Raw genomic sequence first — 13,238 nt, 5'->3', positions numbered from 1 at the left:
GCCTTCTCCCCAAGGCAATAAACCAGAGGAATATGGGATCTATAAAGAAGTTGACCTAGTGCTCAATTCTACTGAGATATTTACATCTTGCCACCTGTTGTGTAAATATTTCCTGGGAGATGCGGAATGTCTACTCTCTCCATATAGGGAACTATTGACCAGAGTTACAATTCTATCAAAGTCCACCTTGAGAAACTAGTGAGGGAGTTTACTGGATTTACTTACAGGAATATGGGTGACAGATTACTTACAGGATCATGAATGACTCAAAAGTAGCTGCATCACACAAAATTCTTTTTTTTTAATCTTTTTTATTCATTTATTTATAAAAAAGTTTCCACTTCCTCCCCTCCTCCCAATACCCTCCCATTCCCCCCACTCCCTCTTCTCCTCCCTCTCCAGACCCAAGAGCAGTCAGGACTTCCTGCCCCTTGGGAAGTCCAAGTCCCTTCCCTCCTCCCAATACCCTCCCACTCTCCCCACTTCCTCCCCTCCTCCCTCTCCAGTCCCAAGAGCAGTCAGGGCCTCCTGCCCCGTGGGAAGTCCAAGTTCCTCCCCCACTTCCCTCCAGGTCCAGGAAGGTGAGCATCCAAACAGACCAGGATCCCAGAAAGCCAGCACATGCGACAAAACAAGACCCAGCGCCATTGTCAATGGCCTCCCAGTCAGCCCCCATGTCAGCCACAATCAGAGAATCCGGCCAGATCACAAGCTCCTTCAGTCCCAGTCCAGCCGGCCCTGGTGAGCTCCCACCAGACCAGTCCCCTTGTATCAGTGGGTGAACGCACCCCTCGCGGTCCTGACTTCCTTTTTCTTGTTCTCCCTCCTTCTGCTTCTCATTTGGACCTTGGGGGCTCAGTCCAGTGCTCCAATGTAGGTCTCCGGCTCTATCTCCATCCATCGTCAGATGAAGGTTCCCTCCGATCCTGCCTTCCTTGCCCGCACTCTCCCTCCATCTGCTTCCCATCCAGACCCAGGGAGTCAAGTCCAGTGTTCCAATGTGTGTCTCTGTCTCTATCTCCATCCATCGCCAGATGAAGGTTCTATGGTGATATGCAAAACATTCATCAGTATGGTCATGGGCTAAGGCCAGTTCAGGCACCCTCTCCTCCGCTGCCCAGGGAACAATCTGGGAACCTATCCTTGGGCCTGGGAACCCCTCCAGAATCAAGTCTCATGTAAACCCTAAAATGGCTCCCTTAGTTGAGATGCACACCTCCCCGCTCCCACATCCATCCTTCCTCCCTCCCCCATCCCACTCCCCCAAGCCATCCCCAATCCTCCCCCTCTCCCTTCTCTCCAACCATCTCCCCTTACTTCAACCTCTCCACGCCCTGTGCACCCAAGTTTGCCTGGCAATCTTGTCTAATTCCAATATCCAGGAGAATAACTCTATGATTTTCTTTGGATTCACCTTCTTATTTAGCTTCTCTAGGATCACAAATTATAGGCTCAAAAACCTTTAATTAAGGCTAGAATCCACTTATGAGTGAGTACATACCATATTCCTCTTTTTGGGTCTGGGTTACCTCACTCAGTAAAGTGTTTTCTGTTTCCATCCATTTGCATGCAAAATTCAAGATATCATTGTTTTTACCGCTGAGTAAAACTCTAATGTGTATATGTTCCACACCTTTTTTAACCATTCTTCTATTGAGGAGCACCTAGGTTGTTTCCAGGTTCTGGCTATTACAAATAATGCAGCTATGAACATAGTTGAACAAATACTTTTGTAGTATGATAGGGCATCTCTTGGGTATATTCCCAAGAGTGGAATTGCTGGGTCCTGAGGGAGGTTGACTCCCAGTTTCCTGAGGAACCACCACACTGATTTCCACAGTGGCTGCACAAGTTTGCATTCCCACCAACAATGGATGAGTGTTCCCCTCGCTCCACATCCTCTCCAGCATAGGCTATCATTGGTGTTTTTGAGTTTAGCTATTCTGACAGGTCACACAAAATTCTCCCACAGCACAGGTGATGACTCCCAGGCACTGTAACTCTGGAGTTCTCTGCTTTATGTGTAGGCCACATGATGAGATAGAATCTCTTCAAAGACTCCTCCCTCAGCAGTCATATACTGCTTCCAGAACTTTGGGGAGGGGTATTGTGAATCTTGTTAGTTTCAGGAATTTCCAGAAACTTGTGAGTTATTTACTTACTGAGTCTCATGAGTTCCCTTTCTCCTTTCTAGAGGAAATGCTCCAATTAAAAGAAAACTGCTACACATCACCAAAACACATTTATGTAAGTTTTGAAATTAGTGAATTAGCAGATAATAGTTATAAAAGTGGCTTCTTCTAATGGAAATTTAGAAAAGTCAGAAGAAGGAATCAAGTACATTAAGTGTAAAAGTATGTCAAGGGAGTGTTCAGCACTAGAAAAAGAGACCATGACCTTCAAAGTTTCCTTGTCTAGTCTAAAAAAGATAAGCATCAAATCTTCCTTTTATAAAATATTTATTAGTTTGTGTGAGCATGTTAATATATGTGAAGTCCACATCTCTCTCTCTCTCTCTCTCTCTCTCTGTGTGTGTGTGTGTGTGTGTGCGTGCGTGTTAATGTGTGTGAAATCCACATATGTCTAGGTGCCTGCAGAGGCCAGAGGAGGATATTAGATCCCTTCGAGCTGGAGTTAAAGGTCATAAGCAGTCCAATTTGGGTTCAGGGAGTTAAATTCACTTGCCCTAGAACAGAAGCAAGCCTTCTTAACCACTGAGCTATTTCTCCAGACCCCCTAAACCAGTCTTTATAATGTATATCTCTAACTTCCAGTGGTCACATTTTCAAACTGAAAATTTAACACTAGGACTCATTCAACTCTTTTAGATTTTTCTTTAGAAAACATAAGAAATCCTTTAAAATATTTCAGAAAATTACAGCAAATGAAGGTCTCTCATTTCTTTCTATCTCATCATACAAGTACCATGTTGTAGATAAGAGCACAAAACTGTAAAACCTTATGAAACACACTGCCACTAGCAGAAGCATGTGTGAAAAAGTTTGAGTAGACTTTAATAATTAAAGGTATTCAATTTCCTCCAAAAAATGTGCTGTGGTCAAGTTTTAAATGAGGAAATCAACAACCTGCCTGAATCTCCCTAGTTCCAGAAAGTCTCTGAACTGGCAGTTATAACTAATTAACAATGAACAGCATCTCCCTGCCAATCACAGTGACTGGCACTCTTGTCTTGGAGAATAAGATGTGTTAATGTGGCAAGCTTCCTAATTCTTATAGCTCTCAGCTCTGTGCGGCATGAAATATAGGCCAGATCTCTCCTCATGGAAATTTGTCGAGTGTGGGTTGGAGGGAGAAGGGAAAACTAAATAGAAGTCACCTGACAGCAGGGTAAAAGTTCAGGGTTCAGAAGATCAGGACCATGCACTCTGCATTCAGTAATGTCATCATCTTCAATAGTGTTCTATTTGATAACTTAGCTCAGGCCTGCCTACAACTAACTCACCAGCACCAGCTATATGCAAGACCCCAGAAACTTTGACCATTAATCAGGTAAAATACAGCATTTTAGGGAGCTTTAGTTCATGAGAAATATATAACATCAGTCCTAGAGACCATTACCAAGCTATATTTACCTCGTCTTGGCTGATTTTTTCTCAGTTTTGACTCTTAAGATACTATCCACCTACTTCAAAATCTACCAAGTTGAATACACACACACATAAGCACAAACCAAGCAAACACTGTTCAGGTGACTAAACCCCACAAATACCTACCTATTTTGCCTGGTCTTGGTGTGGGAGAATTGTCTGTATTCTGTCAATCATATTTTAATAAAACACTTATTGGCCAGGCAGGCAGTATAGGTGGGAAAGCCAGACAGGAAGTAGGGGTGGAGCAAAGAGACTGGGAGTATTCTGGGAAGGAGGAAACTCCCTCCACCACTCCTGCGCAGATCACTGAAGAAGCAACATGTAAGCTGACATCTGAAAAAGGTACTGAGCCATGTGCTAATGTATATAAGGATAATGGGGTAACATAAGTTATAAGAGCTAATAAGTAGCCTGACCTAAAGGGCCAATCAGTTTATAATCTTATGGAGTTCTGTGTGTGATTTTTCCTTGGGACTTGCCGGTTGTGGGGTACTGGGCGGGAACAGATATCTCAAGAAGCCGGCACTCATGTTACATGGCCTGACCTTGTTTTGTTCAGAATGAGAAGAGGGGGAACTGGTACTATTTCCTCAGGACACTTGAAGACTTTGAAAAGCACCTACCTGCACCAAGACACTTGGAAGAATCTGTCCACTCATGACTGTATCATAATCCAGGCTAGCAGTAGAGAAGATATTTAATACAGCTGTCTAGGTGTCAGGAGCCCGGGGTCCTAGCCTACACCTGTCCTAAACTTGCTTTGTGATTTTTAAACAAGCCCAATATTCTTTGGAGAAATTAAAGTGTCTGTATTCTTAGAGATGGAATTGGATTAGATGATGTTTGTTTCATACCATACGCCAAGCCCCAAGAACAGTACCTGGAAACAGCTATTGATTGAATGATCTACCACAGGCCCTTCCACCATGAATGTTCCAGAACTCTGTGGTACTACCCTCTTTTGTATTCTAAACGTGTCTTCATATCTAGCCTATGCAATGACAGAATCTTAACTTATAACTTTAAGCATACAAGTGACAAACGTTTGTATTTCTCTTTTATAATTTTAAATCATTTTTCAGCTGACAGTTGCTTTCTCCCATCAGTCAGGAGTCAGAGATATGCACCAATCATGTTCCCTCACGGCTGACACATGTGCAGCAGTGTACAACATAAACTGATGTCATCCATCAGTATCAGGAAAACGCTGGAGACAAAACCCTGAGTCCCATAATCCCCAGGCCAGAGAACATAGCACAAGGACATACAGATCATTAATATAAGAAAAGAAGAATATTAACACTGTCGATCTGAAGTTTTCAATTTAAAATGAGTAAAGGGAAAATATGTCAGTCATGACTCAGGTAGTATCAGGGACTGTTTTGCATGTTCACATCCATCAGTCAAACCCTTGAAATTCAAACAACCAGTGCTAGGTTCAACCTTTAGTAAACCAGGAATATTCAGCAGGAAAAGCTCAATTTTAACACACAAATTTAGTGAGTGATTATGGATAATTATATTCAGTTATTACCAGAGGATTTGGGATTTTCTGTAAGGTATATATGGTTTAAAAAGATGGCTAGATAAGAAACAGACTGTGTGTGTGTGTACGCGCACGTGCGTGCATGTGTGTGTATGTATGTATGTGTAAAAAAAAGAACACGAAGCAAGCACTTTTTGTGAGATTATGTGAATTCTTGATGCCCCTCCTCCTCTGTCCGTAACTTGAAGCTGACATAAAGCAGCATAAGAGAAATACAGACTCACATGGAAGCTTCCATTCCATGTCCTGATGGGAGAGAAATGAAATTGCCATTACTGCCTACAATAACCCAGACATTTAGCGACACTTCACAACCACAACTCAAAGAAGAGAAACACGCAAACTCTACTACACACACACACACACAAAAAAAAAATAATAATCGGAATCAACAACCACTGGTCATTAATATCACTTAATATTAATGGACTCAATTCACCTATGAAAAGGCACAGACTAAGAGATTGGATACGAAAACAGGATCCAACATTCTGCTGTTTACAAGAAACAAACCTCAACCACAAAGATAGACATCTACTCAGAGTAAAGGGTTGGGAAAAGGTTTTCCAAGCAAATGGACCTAAGAAACAAGCGGGCACGGCCATTCTAATATCTAATAAAACTGACTTCAAACTAAAACCAATCAGAAGAGATGGAGATGGACATTTTATACTCATAACAGGAACAATTGATCAGGAGGAACTCTCAATCCTGAATATCTATGCCCCTAATATAAAAGCACCCACTTATGTAAAAGAAAAACTTTTAGAACTCAAGGCAGTCATCAAACCACACACACTAATAGTAGGAGACTTCAACACACCTCTCTCACCAATGGACAGGTCAATCAAACAGAAACTCAACAGAGAAATATGAGAATTACTAGAGGTAATGAATCAAATGGACTTAACAGATATCTATAGAACATTCCACCCAAAAAGGAAAGAATATACCTTCTTCTCTGCAGCTCATGGAACCTTCTCGAAAATTGACCACATACTCGGTAACAAAGCAAACTTCCATAGATACAAAAAAATATTAGTAACTACCTGTGTCTTGTCGGATCACCACGGAATAAAGTTAGAATTCAATAACAATTCTAACACCAGAAAACCTACAAACGTGTGGAAGTTGAACAGTCAACTACTGAATCATCCCTGGGTCAAGGAAGAAATAAAGAAAGAAGTTAAAGTGTTCCTTGAATTTAATGAAAATAAAGACACAACATACTCAGATCTATGGGACACAATGAAAGCAGTGCTAAGAGGAAAGTTCATAGCACTAAGTGCCCAATTAAAGAAAACGGAGAAAGCACATATTGGAGACTTAACAGCACACCTGAAAGCTCTGGAAAAAAAAGAAGCAGACTCTCCCAGGAGGAGTAGAAGATTGGAAATAACCAAACTGAGGGCTGAAATCAACAAAATAGAAACACAGAAAACAATCCAAAAAATCAATGAAACAAATAGTTGGTTCTTGGAGAAAATCAACAAGATTGACAAACCCCTAGCCAAGCTAATCAAACGGCAGAGAGAGAACACCAAAATTAATAAGATCAGAAATGAAAAGGGGGACATAACAACAGACATAGAGGAAATTCAGAGAATCATTAGATCTTACTACGAAAGTTTATATGCCACAAAGTTGGAAAATGTACGAGAAATGGATTGGTTTTTAGATAAATACCATTTACCAAAGTTAAATCAAGACCAGGTGAACAATCTAAATAGACCTGTTAGTCGTGAAGAATTAGAAGCAGTTATCAAAAACCTCCCGACCAAAAAAAGCCCAGGGCCAGATGGTTTCAATGCAGAATTCCACCAGAACTTTCAAGAAGAGCTGATACCTATACTCCTTAAGGTATTTCACAATATAGAAACAGAAGAGTCATTGCCAAACTCTTTTTATGAAGCTACAGTTACACTGATACCAAAATCACATAAAGACACAACCAAGAAAGAGAATTACAGGTCAATCTCACTCATGAACATCGATGCAAAAATTCTCAACAAAATCCTGGCAAACCGATTCCAAGAACACATTAGAAAATTTATCCATTATGATCAAGTAGGCTTCATTCCAGAGGTGCAGGGCTGGTTCAACATATGCAAATCCATCAATGTAATCCATCATATAAATAAACTGAAAGAAAAAAACCATATGATCATCTCATTAGATGCTGAAAAAGCATTTGACAAAATCCAACTTCCCTTTATGATAAAGGTGTTGAAGAGATTAGGGATACAAGGATCATACCTAAATATAATAAAAGCTATTTACAGCAAGCCAACAGCTAACATCAAACTGAACGGAAAAAAACTCAAAGCCATTCCATTGAAATCAGGAACAAGACAAAGCTGTCCACTCTCCCCATACCTCTTCAATATAGTGCTAGAAGTTCTAGCAATAGCAATACGACAACATAAGGGGATCAAGGGGATTCGAATTGGAAAGGAAGAAGTTAAACTCTCATTATTTGCAGACGATATGATAGTATACATGAGCGACCCCAAAAACTCTACCAAAGAACTCCTACAGCTGATAAACACCTTTAGTAATGTGGCAGGATACAAGATCAACTCCAAAAAATCAGTTACCCTCCTATAAACAAAGGATAAAGAAGCAGGGAAGGAAATCAGAGAAACTTCACCTTTCACGATAGCCACAAATAGCATAAAATATCATATCCCAACTCTCACCAAGGAAGTGAAAGACCTATTTGACAAGAAATTTAAGCCTTTGAAGAAAGAAATTGAGGAGGATACCAGAAAATGGAAAGATCTCCCTTGCTCTTGGATTGGGAGGATCAACATAGTAAAAATGGCAATTCTACCAAGAGCAATCTATAGATTCAATGCAAACCCCATCAAAATCCCATCAAACTTCTTCACAGACCTTGAGAGAACAATAATCAAGTTTATGTGGGAAAACAAAAAACCCAGGATAGCCAAAACAATCTTATACAATAAAGGAACTTCTGGAGGCAGTACCATCCCTGACTTCAAACTCTATTACACAGCTACAGTATTGAAAACAGCTTGGTACTGGTATAAGAACAGAGAAGTTGACCTATGGAATCAAATAAAAGACCCAATATTAACCCACAAACCTATGAACACTTGATTTTCGACAAGGGGGCTAAAGGTATGCAATGGAAGAAGGAAAGCATCTTTAACAAATGGTGCTGGCATAACTGGATGTCAACCTGTAGAAGAATGAAAGTAGATCCATATCTATCACTATGCACAAAAATCAAGTCCAAATGGATTAAAGACCTCAACATTAATCTGACCACTTTAAACCAGATAGAAGAGAAAGTGGGAAGTAGTCTACAAGATAAAGGCACAGGAGACCACTTCCTAGGTAGAACCCCAGTAGCACAGACAATAAGAGAATCAATGAATAAATGGGACCTCCTGAAACTGAGAAGCTTCTGTAAAGCAAAGGACACTGTCACTAAGACAAAAAGGCTACCTTCTGACTGGGAGAAGATCTTCACAAACCCCTCATCAGGCAAAGGTCTGATCTCCAAAATATACAAAGAACTCAAGAAACTAGACACTAAAACTCTAATTAACCCAATTAAAAAATGGGGTACTGAACTGAACAGAGAATTCACAACAGATGAACTTCGAATGGCCAGAAGACACTTAAGGTCGTCCTCAACCTCTTTAGCGATCAGGGAAATGCAAATCAAAACCACTTTGAGATACCATCTTACACCTGTCAGAATAGCTAAAGTCAAAAACACCAATGATAGCCTATGCTGGAGAGGATGTGGAGAGAGGGGAACTCTCATCCATTGTTGGTGGGAATGCAAACTTGTACAGCCACTGTGGAAATCAGTGTGGCAGTTTCTCAGGAAACTGGGAGTCAACCTCCCTCAAGACCCAGCAATTCCACTCTTGGGAATATACCCAAGAGATGCCCTATCATACCGCAAAAGCATTTGTTCAACTATGTTTATAGCAGCACTATTTGTAATAGCCAGAACCTGGAAACAACCTAGGTGCTCCTCAATAGAAGAATGGTTAAAAAAGGTGTGGAACATATATACATTAGAGTTTTACTCAGCGGTAAAAAACAATGACATCTTGAATTTTGCATGCAAATGAATGGACATAGAAAATGCTTTACTGAGTGAGGTAAGCCAGACCCAAAAAGAGGAATATGGTATGTATTCACTCATAAGTGGATTCTAGCCATAATTAAAGGTCTTTGAGCCTATTATTCGAGATCCTAGAGAAGCTAAATAAGAAGGTGAACCTGAAGAAAATCATGTACTTATCCTCCTGAAGATTGGAAATAGACAAGAGTCCCAGGTAACCTCGGGTGCATGGGGGGGTGGGTGGGAGGGTTGTTGGAAGGGGAGAGGGTTAGAGAGAAGGGAGTAGGGGAGGAATGGGGAAAACTCGGGGGACTGAGATGGGGGGAGGGAGGAAGGATGGATATGGGATCAGGGAAGAATATATCTCAACTAAGGGAGTCATTTTAGGGTTTACAAGAGACTTGATTATAAATGGGATCCTAGGTCCAAGGAGAGATCCCCAGATTGTTCTCTGGACAGAGGAGAGGGTGCCTGAACCGGCCTTGGCCTATAACCATACTGATGAAGATTTTGCTTATCCGACGATGGATGGCGATACAGACGGAGACCCACATTGGAGCACCAGACTGAGCCCCCCATGGTCCAAATGAGGAGCAGAAAGAGGAAGAACATGAAAAAAAACTCAGGACCGCGAGGGGTGCGATCACCCACTGATACAAGGGGACTGATCTAATGAGAGTTCACCAAGGCCAGTTGGACTGGGACTGAACGAGCATGTGATCCAACCAGATTTTCTGAATGTGGCCGGATTCTCTGAATGTGGCTGGCCCGGAGCCTTTCTGAAAAGCATTGACAATGACACTGGGACTTGTTTCCTCTGCATATACTGGATTTTTGTGATCCAGTCTGTTTGGATACTCACCTTCCTGGACCTGGAGGGATGGGAGAGGAACTTGAACTTCCCACAGGGCTGGAAGCCCTGACTGCTCTTAGGGATGGAGAGGGAGTAGGAGGGGGAGGGGGGGAGTGGGACGGTGTTGGGAGGAGGGGCGGAAATGGAAACTTTCATAATTTAATAAACTTTGAAAAAAAACAGAAATAGATGGGGGAGCCAAAGAAGGCATGAGCAGGGCAGACAGGAGGCTAAGCATCATGTTGGGGGGTGGTAGGAGTGAGTGTTCAGGGAGTCAGGAAGAGGATGACGTTCTTACAGTTCACAATGATGACTCCAGCTAAGACTCTCTGCAATAGTGGAGAGGGTGTCTGAATTGGCCCTTTCCTGTAATCAGATTTGTGACTATCCTAACTGTCGTCAGAAAGCCTTTATCCAGAAACTAATGGAAGCAGATGCAGAGATTCACAGCTAAGCACTGGGCTGAGTTCCAGGAGTCCTGTTGAAGAGAGAGAGGAAGGATTGTACTAGCCAGTGGGAATGGAAGTGTCAAAGTCATGACAGGGCAACCCACAGAGACAGCTGGACTGAGCTCACAGATTCTGGACTGACAGCTAGGGAGCCTGCATGGGACCGATCTAGGTTTTCTGCATGTAACAGTTGTGTACCTTGGTCTGTGGTCTGTTTGTGAGACTGCTAGCAGTGGTTTCAGGTCCTGTCCCTGGAGCATTAACTGACTTTTAGGAACCCATTCCCCATGCTAGGTTGCCTCACCCATCCTTGATGTAAGGGGAGGAGGTTCGTCCTGCCTCAACTTGATGTGTCATGTTTTGTTGACTCCCATGGGAGGCCTGGCCCTTTCTGAATGGAGATTGAGGAGACACTGATGGAAGGCTGAGCAGAGGTGAGGGAAACGAACAGGCGAACAGGAGATGCCTTGAGTCCTCCATATATATAAAAAACATAGTACTGAAAACCTGAGAGAGATTGATATAGATTAATGTTTCAACTAGATGCCATAAATTAAAATAACATCCACTCTGTGACTGACAGTGCTAAGGATTTTATGTTTTCATACATTTATCATTTATCTTAAAAATATTGTACTTAGTACTGGTATGCAGATACTGTATAAAGCACTAAAATGTAGCCCTAAACAAAGGTTAATGAAAAGAAGGCCATGAATTTGAAGGTGAGTGGGGAGAAATATGTGGGAAGGCTTGGAAGGGGAAGGAAATGGATAAATATTGCAATTATATTATAATCTCAGAATTTAAAAACATCCTGCCTTCATGCAGCTAGTAGATGAATAAAATTAATGCAATAAAAACTTTAAAAAAAAATTCAAATCCTCTGGGTGGAAGAAATGCCTCAACAGTAAGAGAAGTGGCTATAGATGGAATTTTCTGCCCTGCTCAGTCCCATAGTCATTTAGTCCCAAAGAAACATGCAGAGGCTTATATTAATTATAAACTGTTTGGTCTCTTATCTCAGGCTTATTAACTCACTCTTACAACTTAAATTAACACATAATTCTTTAGCCACATGGCTTGGTACCTTTTATCAGTAAGACATTCTCATCTTGCTTCCTCTGTATCTGACTAGTGACTGAGTCTCTGACTTTCCTCTTCCCAGAATTCTCTTAGTCTGGTTGCCCATCCTATACTTCCTGCCTGGTTACTGACAAATCACCACTTTATTAAACCAGTAAAAGTGACAAATTTTGAAGGGTACAAGAGCATTATCTCACAGCAAATGGCTGTTCCAAAATAAATAAATAAAAGAGTACTGGCTTCTCTTCCAACAACCACATGGAGATTCACAACTGTCTATAACTCCAGTTACAGGGAGTATGCATATGGTACAGATACGTATATTCAGATGAAACACCTATACACATAAAAATCATCTTTTTAAAAATCCAAATCTTGGGGCTTAAAGTATGGCTCAGTAGTAGACTGCTCATCTATCGCATATAAGGCCATGAGGCTCCATCATCAGTGCTGTTGTTTTTTTTTTTTAAGTCCATACAGCCTATAGTTTGTCATGCTTAAGTCTTATAATACTTCAAGTTTTTCAGGTCAGTGAGACAGAGGATGTACCCAAAGGAATTGCTAAAGATCCATTGTCATTCAGATTTATTGTCCAGTCAAGACTGAATACAGTAGACTAAGCAACCAAAAAGAAATCAAGGGTGTGTGAGGAAAGGAAATGAACTTTACAAAATAAATTTAAAAAATTAAATTTGAGCTAATAGATCATAGGGCAATGGTGATTTCTTCATCTGAACTTTATTAATGTTAGGACACTTGGTAGAAGTATTCCAAAACAAGATTATATCTGAAGCCCAAAGAAAAATGATTACTTAGGGCCACCACCTGCCACCTTTGGAACTGATCAAACGAGGGAGACAGTGAATGAAGAAACAATAGGCACATTTATAAAAAAAAAAAAAAGCTGGGATCAGGTAGGGCATGTGCTTTGATGGAGATGTACCAGCATCCCAAAAACTCAATACATTTATTATAGACCCCTGAACAATGGGGTAATTTTATTATATCCAGATGAATTTGGAGGCTGGCTATCTAGTCTCAATAGGGGGGTCCTTTGTAAGGGAGCAGTATCGGGCAAAAGTCATCCTGGAGGGAAAAAACGTGGTTGATACTTTCTAGAAACACTTTTAACAGAGAAATAAATGTAACATTTTCATAGTGCATCATATAAGACACAGGATGCTCAGTAAGGAAAAAGTCCTATTAGCAATCCTAATGAAGCTCACTAAGTTGTCAAAAATAAAAAGACATAAAAATTGAAATGGCATTACTTAGGAAGAGAAAGGGGATCATCAAGAGTGGGAAAAGATCAAAAGAGAGAAATGAGTGCTGAATATGATCAAAACACACTATGTATAAGCATGAAAATATCAAAATGACACCAAGCATTATGTATAATTAATGTATAGCAATAATAAAATTTTAAGTGAGCACTTATGATAGAAAGATATGTGTAAATTAGGCATATTGAACAATTTGTGGCATTTTCCTCTATCTGGGGTTGGGAAATACAGATAATTTAATTTTTCTTTCTTTGTTCTGTTATTTTCTAAGTTTCCTACTGTATGTGGATATTATAAATTTAATT

General features: G+C 40.7%; 1 protein-coding gene across 22 annotated transcripts in view; it reads right to left on the bottom strand.

The window, feature by feature from the left end:
• Ids (iduronate 2-sulfatase) overlaps nt 1–13,238 on the bottom strand; it is a 252,787-nt gene that overhangs the window by 111,632 nt on the left and 127,917 nt on the right. For 3 of the 22 annotated variants that reach the window (XM_085684668.2, XM_048457757.3, XM_048457755.3), the window contains one exon: nt 10,264–10,596. The exons of 15 other annotated variants lie outside the window; for them this stretch is intronic. In XM_085684668.2, the coding sequence (XP_085540794.1) occupies nt 10,529–10,596 (68 nt within the window). In that variant the 3' untranslated portion in view covers nt 10,264–10,528. Of the gene's footprint in view, nt 1–999; nt 1,044–4,655; nt 7,300–10,263; nt 10,597–10,871; nt 11,075–13,238 lie in introns of those variants that run through there. 4 more of the 22 variants (XM_087902962.1, XM_087902963.1, XM_085684657.2 and 1 more) reach the window with 3 other exon arrangements.

This window comes from Myodes glareolus, chromosome X, assembly GCF_982192425.1.
Source record: "Myodes glareolus chromosome X, mMyoGla1.1, whole genome shotgun sequence".
Taxonomy (NCBI): Eukaryota; Metazoa; Chordata; class Mammalia; order Rodentia; family Cricetidae; genus Myodes; species Myodes glareolus.
The sequence above is the reverse complement of the archived record's forward strand: the minus strand, read 5'-3'. Positions and strand labels throughout refer to the sequence as shown.